This window comes from Scyliorhinus torazame, chromosome 17 (genome assembly GCF_047496885.1).
Source record: "Scyliorhinus torazame isolate Kashiwa2021f chromosome 17, sScyTor2.1, whole genome shotgun sequence".
Lineage (NCBI taxonomy): Eukaryota > Metazoa > Chordata > Chondrichthyes > Carcharhiniformes > Scyliorhinidae > Scyliorhinus > Scyliorhinus torazame.
The window spans coordinates 168279715-168292449 of NC_092723.1; the positions used below are offsets into that span (position 1 = coordinate 168279715).

A 12735-nucleotide genomic window follows, 5' to 3' on the forward strand; every position below is an offset into this window, starting at 1 on the left:
TTGGTTGAGCATAAATCGGAAATAAAAATACTCGGCAATATGAATCATTGTTAATCGCTGACTGACTGGCAACTTTTATTGACCAACGCCACAAAGGGCCAAAGTAGTCAGTCAATCGTCCGTTATCCATTGTCCAGTCCAATGGGATGATAATGGCTTTTTATACCACACTGATGTTGCCGGTTGAAGCTGTAATTGCATCAGAACATGAGCCGTATTCTGGTGTGTTTGTTTGAACATAAGAACATACAGTGCAGAAGCAGGCCATTAGGCCCATCGCGTCTGCACCGACCCACTTAAGCCCTCACTTCCACCCTATCCCTGTAACCCAATAACCCCTCCTAACCTTTTTGGTCACTAAGGGCAATTTTAGCATGGCCAATCCACCTAACCTGCACGTCTTTGGACAGTGGGAGGAAACCGGAGCACCCGGAGGAAACCCCCGCCGACACGGGGGTAACGTGCCAACTCCGCACAGACAGTGACCCAGCGGGGAATCGAACCTGGGACCCTGGAGCTGTGAAGCAATTGTGTTAACCACTATGCTACCGTGCTGCCCAAGGACTTTTATAGCAGACTCTATAGCTCGGAGCCCCCCGCGGGGCTGGAGGGGATGAGACGCTTCTTAGATGGCCTGATATTCCCAAAAGTGGGCAGGGAGCTAGTAGAAAGGCTGGGCACCCCGATCAGAGCTGAGGAGCTATTAGAGGGCTTAAAGGCCACGCAGTCAGGTAAAGCTCCGGGACCGGATGGGTACCCGGTAGAATTTTATAAAAAGTTCTCCAGGATATTGGGGCCGCTGTTGGTCAAGGTTTTTAATGAGGCAAGGAACAGAAGGGTGTTGCCCCAGACAATGTTGCAGGCTACCACCTCCTTGATTCTAAAACGGGACAAGAGCCCGGAGTTGTGTGGGTCTTATAGGCCGATCTCCCTTCTTAACGTGGATGCTAAACTGCTGGCAAAGCTTTTGGCCACTAGGATTGAGGATTGTGTGCCGAGTGTTATTAGGGGGGATCAAACAGGGTTTGTTAAAGGTAGGCAACTGGTGGTGAATATAAGAAGATTGCTCAATGTGATCGTGATGCCCCCAGAGGGAAAGGAGGTGGAGGTAGTGGTGGCAATGGATGCGGAGAAGGCGTTTGACCGAGTAGAGTGGGAGTACTTATGGGAGGTGCTGGGACGGTTTGGATTTGGGGTGGGTTTCATCGACTGGGTCAGGCTGCTATATCTGGCCCTGGAGGCAAGTGTGAGTACAAACAGGACGACGTCCGACTATTTTAGACTGCACCGCGGGACGAGACAGGGGTGCCCCATCTCCCCACTGCTGTTTGCGCTAGCTATAGAGCCGCTGGCAATTTCTCTGAGGGCTTCAGAGGGTTGGAAGGGGCTGGTTGGGGGGGGGGGGGGGTGGAGTATAGAGTTTCATTGTATGCAGATGACCTGCTCTTGTACGTTTCGGACCCGATGGCGGGGATGGACGGAATCATGGCGACCCTGGGGGAATTCGGCCGGTTTTCGGGGTACAAATTGAATATGACAAAAAGTGAAATATTTGTAGTTCAAGAGAGGGGCCAAGGGGACTGGCTGAGGGAGCTGACGTTCCGGTTAGTTGGGGACAGTTTCAGGTACCTGGGAATACAAGTGGCGCGGGATTGGGGTTGACTGCACAAGCTGAACCTGTCCCGGCTGGTAGATCAAATGCGAGGGGAGTTCCGGAGGTGGGATGCGCTCCTGCTGTCGTTAGCTGGGAGAGTACAGACAGTTAAAATGACGGTCCTCCCAAGGTTCTTATTCGTGTTCCAGTGTCTCCCCATTTTCATTCCACGTTCCTTTTTTAAGAGGGTAAGCAAGATCATTTTGGGCTTTGTATGGGTGGGCAAGTCCCCGCGAGAGAAGAGAGTGATGCTCGAGCGGAACCGGGGGGAAGGGGGGCTTGCACTGCCGAATTTCAGCAACTATTGTTGGGCGGCTAACATCGCCATGATAAGGAAGTGGGGGGGGGGGGGTGTCGGCTTGGGAGCGGGTTGAGGCAGCCTCATGTAAGGGTACCAGTCTGGGGGCATTGGTGGCGGCGCCTCTGCCGTTCTCGCCGGCGCGCTTCTCCACCAGTCCTGTAGTGGTGGCGGCCCTTCGGATCTGGGGACAGTGGAGGAGGCACGTGGGAGCAACGGGAGCATCGGTCTGGTCCCCGATATGTGACAACCATCGATTTGCCTCGGGGAGGTTGGACAGGGGGTTTGGGGTATGGCGGAGGGCGGGGATTGAGCGGATGGGAGATTTGTTTTTGGAAGGGAGCTTCCCTAGCTTGAGGGTGCTGGAGGCCAGGTGTGGGTTGACGAGGGGGAATGAATTCCGGTATATTCAGGTGCGGGACTTTTTGCGTAGGCAGATGCCATCTTTTCCACTCTTGCCACTAAGGGGGATCCAAGATAGTGTCTAGAGGATGGGTGGGGGAGGGAAGTGTCTCGGATATTTAGAAGGAGCTCATGGGTGCGGTGGAGACGCAGAACGAGGAGCTGAGGCATAAATGGGAGGAGGAGTTGGGAGGAGAGGATGAGGAAGGCCCGTGGTCAGACACGTTGAGCAGGGTTAATGGGACTGCAACATGTGCCAGGCTCAGCCTGATTCAATTTAAGGTCGTCCACCGGGCCCACATGACTGTCCCGGATGAGCAGATTCTTCGGCGTAGAGGACAGGTGTGTAAAGTGTCTGTGAGGACCGGCAGACCATGTCCACATGTTTTGGGCTTGTCCAAAACTTAGGAGATACTGGCAGGGGTTCGAGGACGTCATGTCTAGAGTACTGAACACGAGGATGGCAATGAGTCCAGAGGTGGCGATTTTCGGGGTTTCAGTGGCCCCGGAAGTCCAGGGGGAGAAAGAGGCCGACGTATTGGCCTTTGCTTCCCTGGCAGCCTGGAGACGGATACTTCTAGCTTGGAGGGACTCAAAGCCCCCGAAGTCGGAAGCCTGGCTGTCAGACATGGCGAGTTTCCTGGTCCTAGAGAAAATCAAGTTCGCCTTGAGAGGGTCGTTGTTAGGGTTTGCCCGGAGGTGGCAACCATTCATTGACTTCTTTGCGGAGAATTAGTCTTCAGCAAGGGGTGGGGGGGGGGGGGGGGCGTCCAGTTAAAGGGAGGAATGGAAATCAGGGGCGGGATTCTCCATTTTGCCGCAGCCCGAGTGTTTCCCGACGGCGTGGGGCTGTCCCACAATGGGAAACCCCATTGACCGGCTGACGTAACGGGGAATCCCGCTGGCGGGTCGAGGTAGGAATGTGGCATGGCGGGGCAGAGAATCCAGCCCCAGAGCTTCACCCATGGCCCCTGCTCGTAATTGGTATCCTTTTTTTGGAAGGGTACATATAAAGTCACTATTCATTGTCTTGTGACGCCCCCACAGTCAAATGGTCAACACATGGTCTTGGATTTTCTGGCCCCCTGGCAGGGCTTGTGGTTTCCGGCGGCGTAGGTGACTTGCTGTTGGTCGCCGGCAGGATTTTCCGTCCCGCCAACGTCAATGGCCATTTGTGTTGCTCGCTGCGCCGCTAAGGAACTCACTGTGGGGGCGGGGGGGGGCACCTTCGGCGGAATGGAAATCCTGCCAATAGGAAGGTCTGGAAAATGCCGCCCACGGTCTGGCGTCACAATTATAAACAGTAGGTGCCCAAGTGGAGAACCAGAGGCTGGCTGTCCATTGCTCTTTCTCAAAGGAAAGGTGTATAAAATGTGCTAAAGACACATGAGCCTTGCGATCTGTGCTGGTATGCTGTGTGCTGTGTTGAATGCAAATGCCATGATTCTTAACCTTTGCTTGACAGCTCATAAAAAGAGATCACACAGTGGTGCATCTTAGTATTTAAGACTATGGATCCTGCTCTGTTCCTGGAAAAAATATATCCATCATACTTTACCTCAACAGCATTACCCCACTTTTAGCCCATCTGTAGTTCAATTTCAGAAGTCTATATTTTGACAACTTTTTGAAAGGTATGCAACACGACGCTTTCAGTGCTTCACCAAGTTGGGTGAAGCCGGCTGGGAAATGATTTTAGATCCCGTGACTTGATGGTGATTGCTTCATAATGAACCGCAGCCCCAGTGTATTCAGCAGAAGAGGAGAGGTCAGGGAGGAAGATCGGTTTTGTGCCTCAATGCGGAAGTCCCGGTGTGGTAACAAAGCACAATTACTGAATTTGAAATGTGCAGCAGCCCCACCATGGAGAGTGACAGCTTTTCAAATTCACTCACAAGTAATTGGCTACAGTCAGCCATCAAGCATCAGTGGGCAGGAGTCTCTTGTTTCTATCAGGAAGGATCATTCATTCTTAAAACACCAATAAGACATGTCACTCAATGCTACAAACTGATATGATGTTTGTCCAATGGTTCAGCAGAATAAAGCACTCTTTTTCTTTAAGTTGAAAGCTCCACTGAACTACAACCCACATTAACTGTTTGTACTGAGAGGGAGGGGGTGGAAATTGATGGGAATTCATTTATTTTATTACAGCTCTCGGTACACTTTCATATACTATTTCAGCAGTGGATAAATCAGCACATTGACATGTCAGGCAATACTCAGGGTTGATAAACTCCAGCACTCTGGAAACAATAATAAACTCTGACAAAATGATCTCAGCTTTCCCCTCCCCTCCAATCTTTGGTCCAAACACAATGAACGTCCCTGTATTCTCGTTAATGGGACCAGACTCTACAAAGATGAATCCATTCATCAAAATTATTTAATTGCTCAATGTACCCCACATTATTTTTTAAAAAGCCATGTCACTTACATTATCATATCCTTTGCGAGGTGAAGCCTGGTGCTTAGTTATTAAATATGTTTGCAATCTGATCATATTTTCCAAAGGAAATTATACTACGTCCAATATTCTAGTAGCCACAAAAGTGTCCTAAGGCAATAGAATTTCTCTTGATGTATTTTTCTAAAAGATGATCAATACATAGTGTATTAGAGCTGTACCAAACATTTTAATAATGGATTGTAAATTTTGAAATTCTGCGAATATTAGCTTCAAATGCCAGGCAATAATAAGCTCCTGAGAAAATACAACTCTGGAAATAACCTGGATTTATTGAGCACCTTTCACAGTACCGCCAAAGAAGTACATTTTGGTTCAAACCAGGCCTCAGTTTAATGTCACATCTGAAAAACCTTTGACAATGCAGCACTCCCTGGGTACTGCAATAGAGACTTGGCCTGGATTACATGCTCGTATCTCTGCAGTTAGAATTCTGACACAGAGGAGAGAGTGTTACTGCCACTAAGCCAACACTGGACTCAGTAACAATGTAGGCAGTTGTGTATCTATACATTGTGAACTGCAAATGCAACTTGTTCTTCATAACAAATTATATTGATCAGCAATGTGTAAACAGTCTGCACCACACTGTGACAGTACGATTGATGGCCTCCGCATTCAGAACACACGGGAATTCAAGGGAGGATGCAGATATAAGGCTTCCCATGGATGAATCTCCAGTCATTATTTACAAGATGCACAGCAGCAACTCCAATTCACATATAATCCTGACACTGCCATTCCTTCACCATCGCTAGGTCAAAATTCAGGCACTCCCTCCCTAAAAGCGATGTGGGTGTAGCCACACCACATGGACTGTTCTACAAAGCAACCTTCTTGTGAGCAATAAATGCTGGCCTTGCCAGCGACGCTGACATTTCACAAACAAATAAATGAATAAAAAGGAATCCCGAACAAATCAATTATTTTGCCGGTGGCGTTCCCAATATTTATAGGGCAACATTAAGCAGCACTCCCAGGGCGGGGAGGAGTGAGGTAGTTTAAAGTGGGGAAAATTTGAAGGGATGTGGTGAAATAGTGGGAAGTGAGAGAGATTGGAAAGCACTGTCGACCAGCTAGCACAGGCACAATGGGCTGAACAGTCACCTTGTGTGCTGTAAGAATCTCCCATTTTCACCACCCTGGAGAGTAAGTAGGTGCTAAAGCACAAAACAATGGCTAAGTGCTTCAACAAGCAACTGGATGGTCCCATTTCCGACTGATTTATAGTACAATGCTGTAATATTCCAATAAATTGGTTTTGTAGCCCTTTCAAGAAAAACAATCCATATATACACCCCAAGATGTACTGCAAACCCCACAGCAATTGCTACTCTGCTTATCTGAAGTCATACATAGTTTTATGACAAATACAGCAAAGTTCTACAGGTAAGAAAAATCAATAAGATACTGTGCAAAGTAATTCATTCTGTCCAGGTCAGCATTCATTTCCTCAATCTTAATACACCTCTTTTTCCTCACCATAATACAGAAAGTTCCCACCAATAAGCCCCCCCCCCCCCCACCCCAACAGTTCTAAGGAGTTTTATAGAAGATTTATTTAAAAATGAGAATAAGCAACTCTTCACTTTCTTGTCCCTCAACCTCCCCTGGTTTAATAAGAAAGACTTCTGAAAGAGTGCTGTGAATAGGAACAGGCTAGAGTAAGTCTCCTTTGCTATTTTCCCTCCACTCCCAGTGCAGAACCAGCATAGCGTGTTGGCTGTGGATCAATGAGTTTGATTCTGACTGTTAAGACAGAATGTTGTGGTCCAATCTGAGTCTAGACTTGAGGAGAAATCTAGACTAAAGCACCTCATGCTGCATTGTTGGAGGGGTTGCCTTTTAGATTTGGCCATTTGAACTAACTAACCCACACCAACCTTGGGGGCTGTGTTTTCAGCCATCTAGCCGCTGAGATCTGATGTTCCCTCCTTAAACCCAGGTAGATCCTGTGGCCAGTGGGGAGTGATGCTGGTGTCTTGGCCAATACTCATCTCTGAACCAACATCCGAAAACAGATTTTCTGGTCATTATCCCATTGCCGTGTTGGGAGCTTGCTCTGCGCAAATTGGCTGCCGTGTTTTCGACATTACAACAGTGACTGTACCTTAAAGTGGATGTCCCGTGGTGGTGAAAGACGCAATATCAGGAAAGAGGGGCTTCACAGAATCAGAATCATGGAATTGTTACGGCGCTGAAGGAGGCCATTTGGCCCATCCTGCCTGCACCAGCTCTCCAAATGAGCATCATGACTTAGTACTACTCCTCTGCTTTTTCCCTGTCCCTCCGCACATTGTTCTTTTTAGAACAAAGAACAAAGACAAGCACAGCACAGGAACAGGGAACTATGGCCCTCCAAGCCTGCGCTGACCATGCTGTCCACCTAACCTAAAACCTTCCAATAATAATAGTGGTTAGCACTGTTGCTTCATAGCACCAAGGTCCCGGGTTCAATTCCCACTTGGGTCACTGTCTATGCGGAGTCTGCATTGCAGTGTTAATGTAAGCCTGTTTGTGACACTAATAAAGATTATTATTACTATTATCATTATTAGAATGCAAGTTCTCCCCTTTCTTTATTGACTATTCAACAACTCCTATGATGATATAAGTGAGACATCACAAGCCCTTGCTTCCAACTGCAGCTTTTTCACATGCAGAGTTCAAAAGCAGTGAAATCTTCACCCAGTATTAATGATTGAAGAAGAGATTGTGTCAATATTTAAGAACAGGTTAGGTCAGTGATCCTAGAAAGGGTGAATAACGGGATTTCTAGGAACAGGGTGGCTGTGGGGCCGGTTAAGCTCAGGTGGCTGGATGGCTGGTTCGAGATGCAGAGCAAGGCCAGCAGTGCGGGTTCAATTCCCGTACCTGCTGACGTTGCACCTCACCTGAGGTTCTCAAAGGGTAACTAGCCTATGGTCCTCTATAACTTTATGGGCGGCACAGTAGCACAATGATTAGCGTGTTAATTCAAAGCGCCAGGGACCCGGGTTCGATTCCTGGCTTGGGCCACTGTCTATGCGTGGGTTTTCTCTGGGCACTCCGGTTTCCTCCCACAAGCCCTGAAAGACGTGCTTGTTAGGTGAATTGGACATTCTGAATTCTCCCTCAGTGTACCCAAACAGGCGCCGTAGTGTGGGGATTTTCACAGTAACCTTACTGCAGTGTGGGTGCCTACTTGTGACAATAAAGATTATTATTATGTGCGATTAGTATTTATGTCGAATTGCCCATGTGGAGGGTGCAAATGTTTCACAACTAGGGTGGGGAGAGGAACTACAACTTGCATTTATTTAGTCAAGCATTCCAAGGCATTTTGCGGGGATGAAATGAGCCAGGAAGTGACACAGAGCTAATAAGCAGATATTCAGAGATGTGGGGGGGGATGGTTTTCCGCAGATTGATATTCCATCAGTCAACAGTTGGAAAAGGTTGTTTTTTGGCAGATTCCACGGCAATATTTGACAGGGAGACCAAAACCTCTACCAAACCAGACCACTGGTTACATCCATACAACAAGAATTGTTGCATCTATATCGTGCCTTTAACATCGTAAAATGTCCCTGGCAGGTGCACGGGAATGCCATCAGACAGGATTTGGCACTGAGCTATGTGTAAGGAGGAGAGGGGACCGAAACTTGATCAAAGCAGTACATTTTAAGTTGAGTCTTAAAAGGAGAGAGAGAGAGAGACACACACATTCTTTTAAGGAATGAATACCAGAGCTGGGTGGCTTTAGACCAGTAAGGAGACAGCCCCCAAGCATCAAAAGGCCTTTTACCGTGTTGTAATTCCATTGTGAGTGTGTCGAAGATTGAAAGGCATGATATAATCACAGCAAACCCCACAGTGCTAAAGAGTGGCAGAAATCCAAGGATCATTTAAGCTGAAATAGACTAATGCTTCCCAAACCTCAGTGTGACCCCATTTTAATGCCCAAGCCTTTGTGTGACCCTGAGTGTGAAATATTGGGTGGAGGGTGGGTAGGGGTGGGGGTGGGGGTGGGGGTGGGGGGGGGGGGGGGGAAACACAATCTACCTTTGCACTGGCTCTTTTCTTACAGCAGCAGTCAGACCACAAAGATCTGTCCGTGAGGCCATGCCCAACATTAGAAAACCGCACAGACATTTAAAGGGTCTACTCAGTTGTTAGCAACCAGTCCGAGCTCCACAGCAGCCACTGGTGTCTCGGAGCTCGTGACCCCATAATCTCACCCTGCTGCCGCGAGGGGTGGGGGGGAGGGGTCATGACCCACATTTTGATAACCCTCAAATAGACTGTGGCTTTTAACCTGCAAGTGTCACATCACAGTAGTTGGCATTGCTGCAGTTGGTGTTTTGTGTTTTACCATTTAGGGAAACAGAAAAGCGAGGTGATGTTCAGTTCATCGTCCCAATTTGCAAGACAATTGCATGCTGATAATACATCATTATACGAAGTTGACAGTGGAATACAGTTGCACTTTACCATCGAGGTTTATAGCATGGAAATAGGCCCTTCGCTCCACGTGTCCATGCTGCACAGTTTTTAACACTAAATTAGTCCCAGTTGCCCTCATTTGGCCCATACCCCTCACACATCTTACCTATATAACTATCTAAATGCTTTTGAAAAGACAAAATTGTAGCTATCTCTACTACTGCCTCTGGTAGCTCATTCCAGCCACTCACCACCTTCAGTGTGGAAAAATTTGCCCCTCTGGACCCTTTTGTATCTCTCCCCTTAAACTCGCGCCCTCTAGTTTTGGACTCCCCTACCTTTGGGAAAAGATGTTGACTATCCACCTTATCTATGCCCCTCATTAATTTGTAGACCTGTAGATGATCACCCCTAACTCTCCTACGCTCCAGGGAAAAAAGTCCCAATCTATCCAGCCTCGTTGACATGGTCTGGTAGCATCATAGAAGTTTACTATAAAGCTCTTGGCCAATGCATATCCAAGTCATTTTTAAATGTGATGAGGGTTCATGTCTCTACCATCCTTCAGATTCCAGATTCCCACCATCCTCTGGAGGCTAAATATTTGTCCTCAACTCCCTTTGAATTCTTCTATAAAGTGTATAAGAGTGTGTTGTTCAGCCAACTCACCCAGAAATCTGACAGGTAGAACCGCGAGGTCCCCTCAGGACTCACCTTGGAAAACTATGCCTGACAGGGGGTCACACGGAAATCAAAGGGAGAGCCAGTTCAGAGGTCCTCCACACCAGAAGGGTTCAAAGAATACAGCAGAAAATAATAAAGCAGTGTGTGTGTAAAACTTCCTGTACAAGGATAAATCAGCAAGGAACTATTTTTAAATGGGGCTTGATGTCCTCTCTTGAAAGGACATCCCACCAATTGGATGCTTCTGGAAGACAATTGCAGTCGCTCTGAATAAATGGAAAGTGGAGCAGCCCATCTCCACACTTCAATAGCATCTCACTCCAGCAATAATACTTCTAACTGACCCCATCATTCTTAATCAGCACATACTTAATTCCCATGCAACTAAAATTATACCGAAAGACTTCTCACGATATGCTCTCAGACTTCTATGTGATCTTCGAATCATGATTTCAAGCAATATGTCACATAAAAAACGATTGGTCAAGTGAAGCTTGGGGCAGATCTAGAATTGAATACAATTTCCCCAAACATTGCCATGTATGTCTCAAGTTTGCAGTTAAGTAACACCTAAATTCTTAAGTAATCTCCTCTATGCCTTTCTTGAAAAGGGGGATAGATTCACCTTCATCTGTTCCTCCAACTGGACAGAGTGGAAAGGAGAGAGACCTCTTTCCTTCATCCCAGACAACCCCTCTGAAATTCCTGTTATTACTACATAATGCAGTTCGCCAGCGCTTCCTCTGTCCAATGCTGCAATCTATCATTGAAATAGTCTCGCGGCAGAATGCTCTTTAATTACCAGAGCTGCATCATCCATTGCTTTGTAATCAACGCGCACTTGTCAGCCCATCAGTCAAGGGGTTAAATCTAAAATAGCTCTAGCCAGGGCCTAGTTTACAAGCTAGCTAGCGAGCATCCGCCACCTCTGGCAGTGAGCGGACATGCTCCGAGCTAACGGGGTTGAATCAGTTGTCAAACACACTGCTCGGGCGTGCAGTAACTCCAATTGTCACATGCAATTGCCCCCAGCCTCCCGTTTCAACACAGCAGCCCCGACCTGTACAGTGCAAGCAGGTCAGCAGCCTCTAGTTTACACACAGCCGGCTCCTGGGGAAGAGGACAGGCTCCCAGCTATTCCCACCCTGCCCTCTTTAAGCATCTTCCCGTTGGAATACGAGGCACTTTTAAGTCACTGACCAGATTCTCTGACCGACCCCTTCTTACTGCAACAGGAATATCGCACCGCTCCTCGCCTCCCCATTCTAAACGGCTCTATATTATTGAGGGTTCGACACGATCCATCTGCAATCTCCTCTGCTCCATTGAGAATTCACAGTGAGATGGGAGTTACAGAGCCCAGAATTGGCCATATCAATGGCACCGTCCAACATGCGTTATTAAAGCTGCTGCTTACTACACTGCAGGAGGGGGGAGGGGGACCACAATAAGCCGGATTGTATTGTGAAGTGATGCACAAGAGCCCGAACCAGTGTGTGTGAGAGGGAGAGAGAGAGGGAAAGAAGATACTGTCCAGGTTAATGCTACACCACCGATTGCTCAGTTGCAGAGTCGGTAACAGCATCTCCAGGCAGCCGGAGCCCATATTGATCAAGCGACACAAACTCCCTCCTCTCAACAGTGAACAACAACCGGGCATTAAAATCACACACACTCACATATACAATTCATCGATGGAAATGCTACTCACTTGCTTTGCCTTGTTTCGGCCTCTGCAACAGCTTCTGCACTGCAGGTATATCTTCCGTTTTGACAGCTTGCAGTAATTCCTGATCTTTCCCCATGGCTTGTGGCGTGTTGTGTTGTGTGTGTGTGTGGAGGTTTTTTTTTTGTTACATCCGATGCATCCTCCGGCTGCTGTACACGGCAGTAAGCGAGAGCTTGTGAGGCTGTGCCAGAGGAGAGCTACCGATGGGTCAATGACATAGCATCAAACACCTCGCCTCTTGTTTGGCAAACCTTCCCCCCCTAACCCCTTCTAAAAAAAATAACAGGACAACACAGCCTCCTCTCTCTCTCTGGGGAGAGAGGGGGCAGCACTCCAATAAACGCCAGCGACCCCCCCTCTTTGGCTCTTGCTTCAGTCCGTCTTCAGTCCCATCGCTGTATTTGCCTTCCCTTCCCCTTCCACCGCCCCCCACCCCCAGCTCACCAAGAGCTGAGATCCACTCTCAATGCTCCTAGTCTGCCGCATGGCGGAGGGAGATTGTACAATGCTCCAAACTATCACCTCCCTCTCATACCAAATAGGACAGAGCCTGGGACAAGGCATGGTTATTTCTGGAAACGCTCTTAAAGGAAACCTGCAAGAGGGAGTCAGAGAGAGAGAAATAAATCCCTCTTTTAAAAAAAAATATCCCTTAGCTTCGAATCATTTTCAAAATTGCAACTTCCTTTTTACTTTCCAATGTTTCCCCTAATTCTCCACTCCATTGCAAAATTATTATATCGGATCATTTTTGGTCCGTGGACAAGAATTTAACAGGTGAAATTGTAAGTTAAAATGTCATTACAACCTTTTTTTTTAACTGCAATCGATATAAATGCAGAGGCTGTTAAATCAAGTGATCTCAGACAGGGGACTGTGTCCATCTTTGCACCTCCTTCGCAAGATGATGCAGTTTTTGGTACCTGGCGCTGTCTGTCAATGGCAGTGATGTCGTTCAGCGATGAACCTGCCTTGCCAGAAGCAAAAGTCAAAACATTTTGCGTTTCCGCAGTGTTTTGCTTTGAATTTGCGCCCGGGCGCAAAGAGCGCTGAAAATTAGCCTCCCACTTGGA

At 47.6% G+C, this 12735-nt stretch overlaps 1 protein-coding gene across 9 annotated transcripts in view; it reads right to left on the minus strand.

The window, feature by feature from the left end:
* The window catches only part of caskin1 (CASK interacting protein 1), a 733094-nt gene extending 721013 nt beyond the window's left edge, over nt 1–12081 (minus strand). For 3 of the 9 annotated variants that reach the window (XM_072481603.1, XM_072481604.1, XM_072481602.1), the window contains exon 1: nt 11645–12081. In XM_072481603.1, the coding sequence (XP_072337704.1) occupies nt 11645–11738 (94 nt within the window). In that variant the 5' untranslated portion in view covers nt 11739–12081. The remainder of the gene's footprint in view (nt 1–11644) is intronic. The other 6 variants (XM_072481608.1, XM_072481606.1, XM_072481609.1 and 3 more) reach the window with 4 other exon arrangements.
* Nucleotides 12082–12735: the final 654 nt, after the last annotated feature.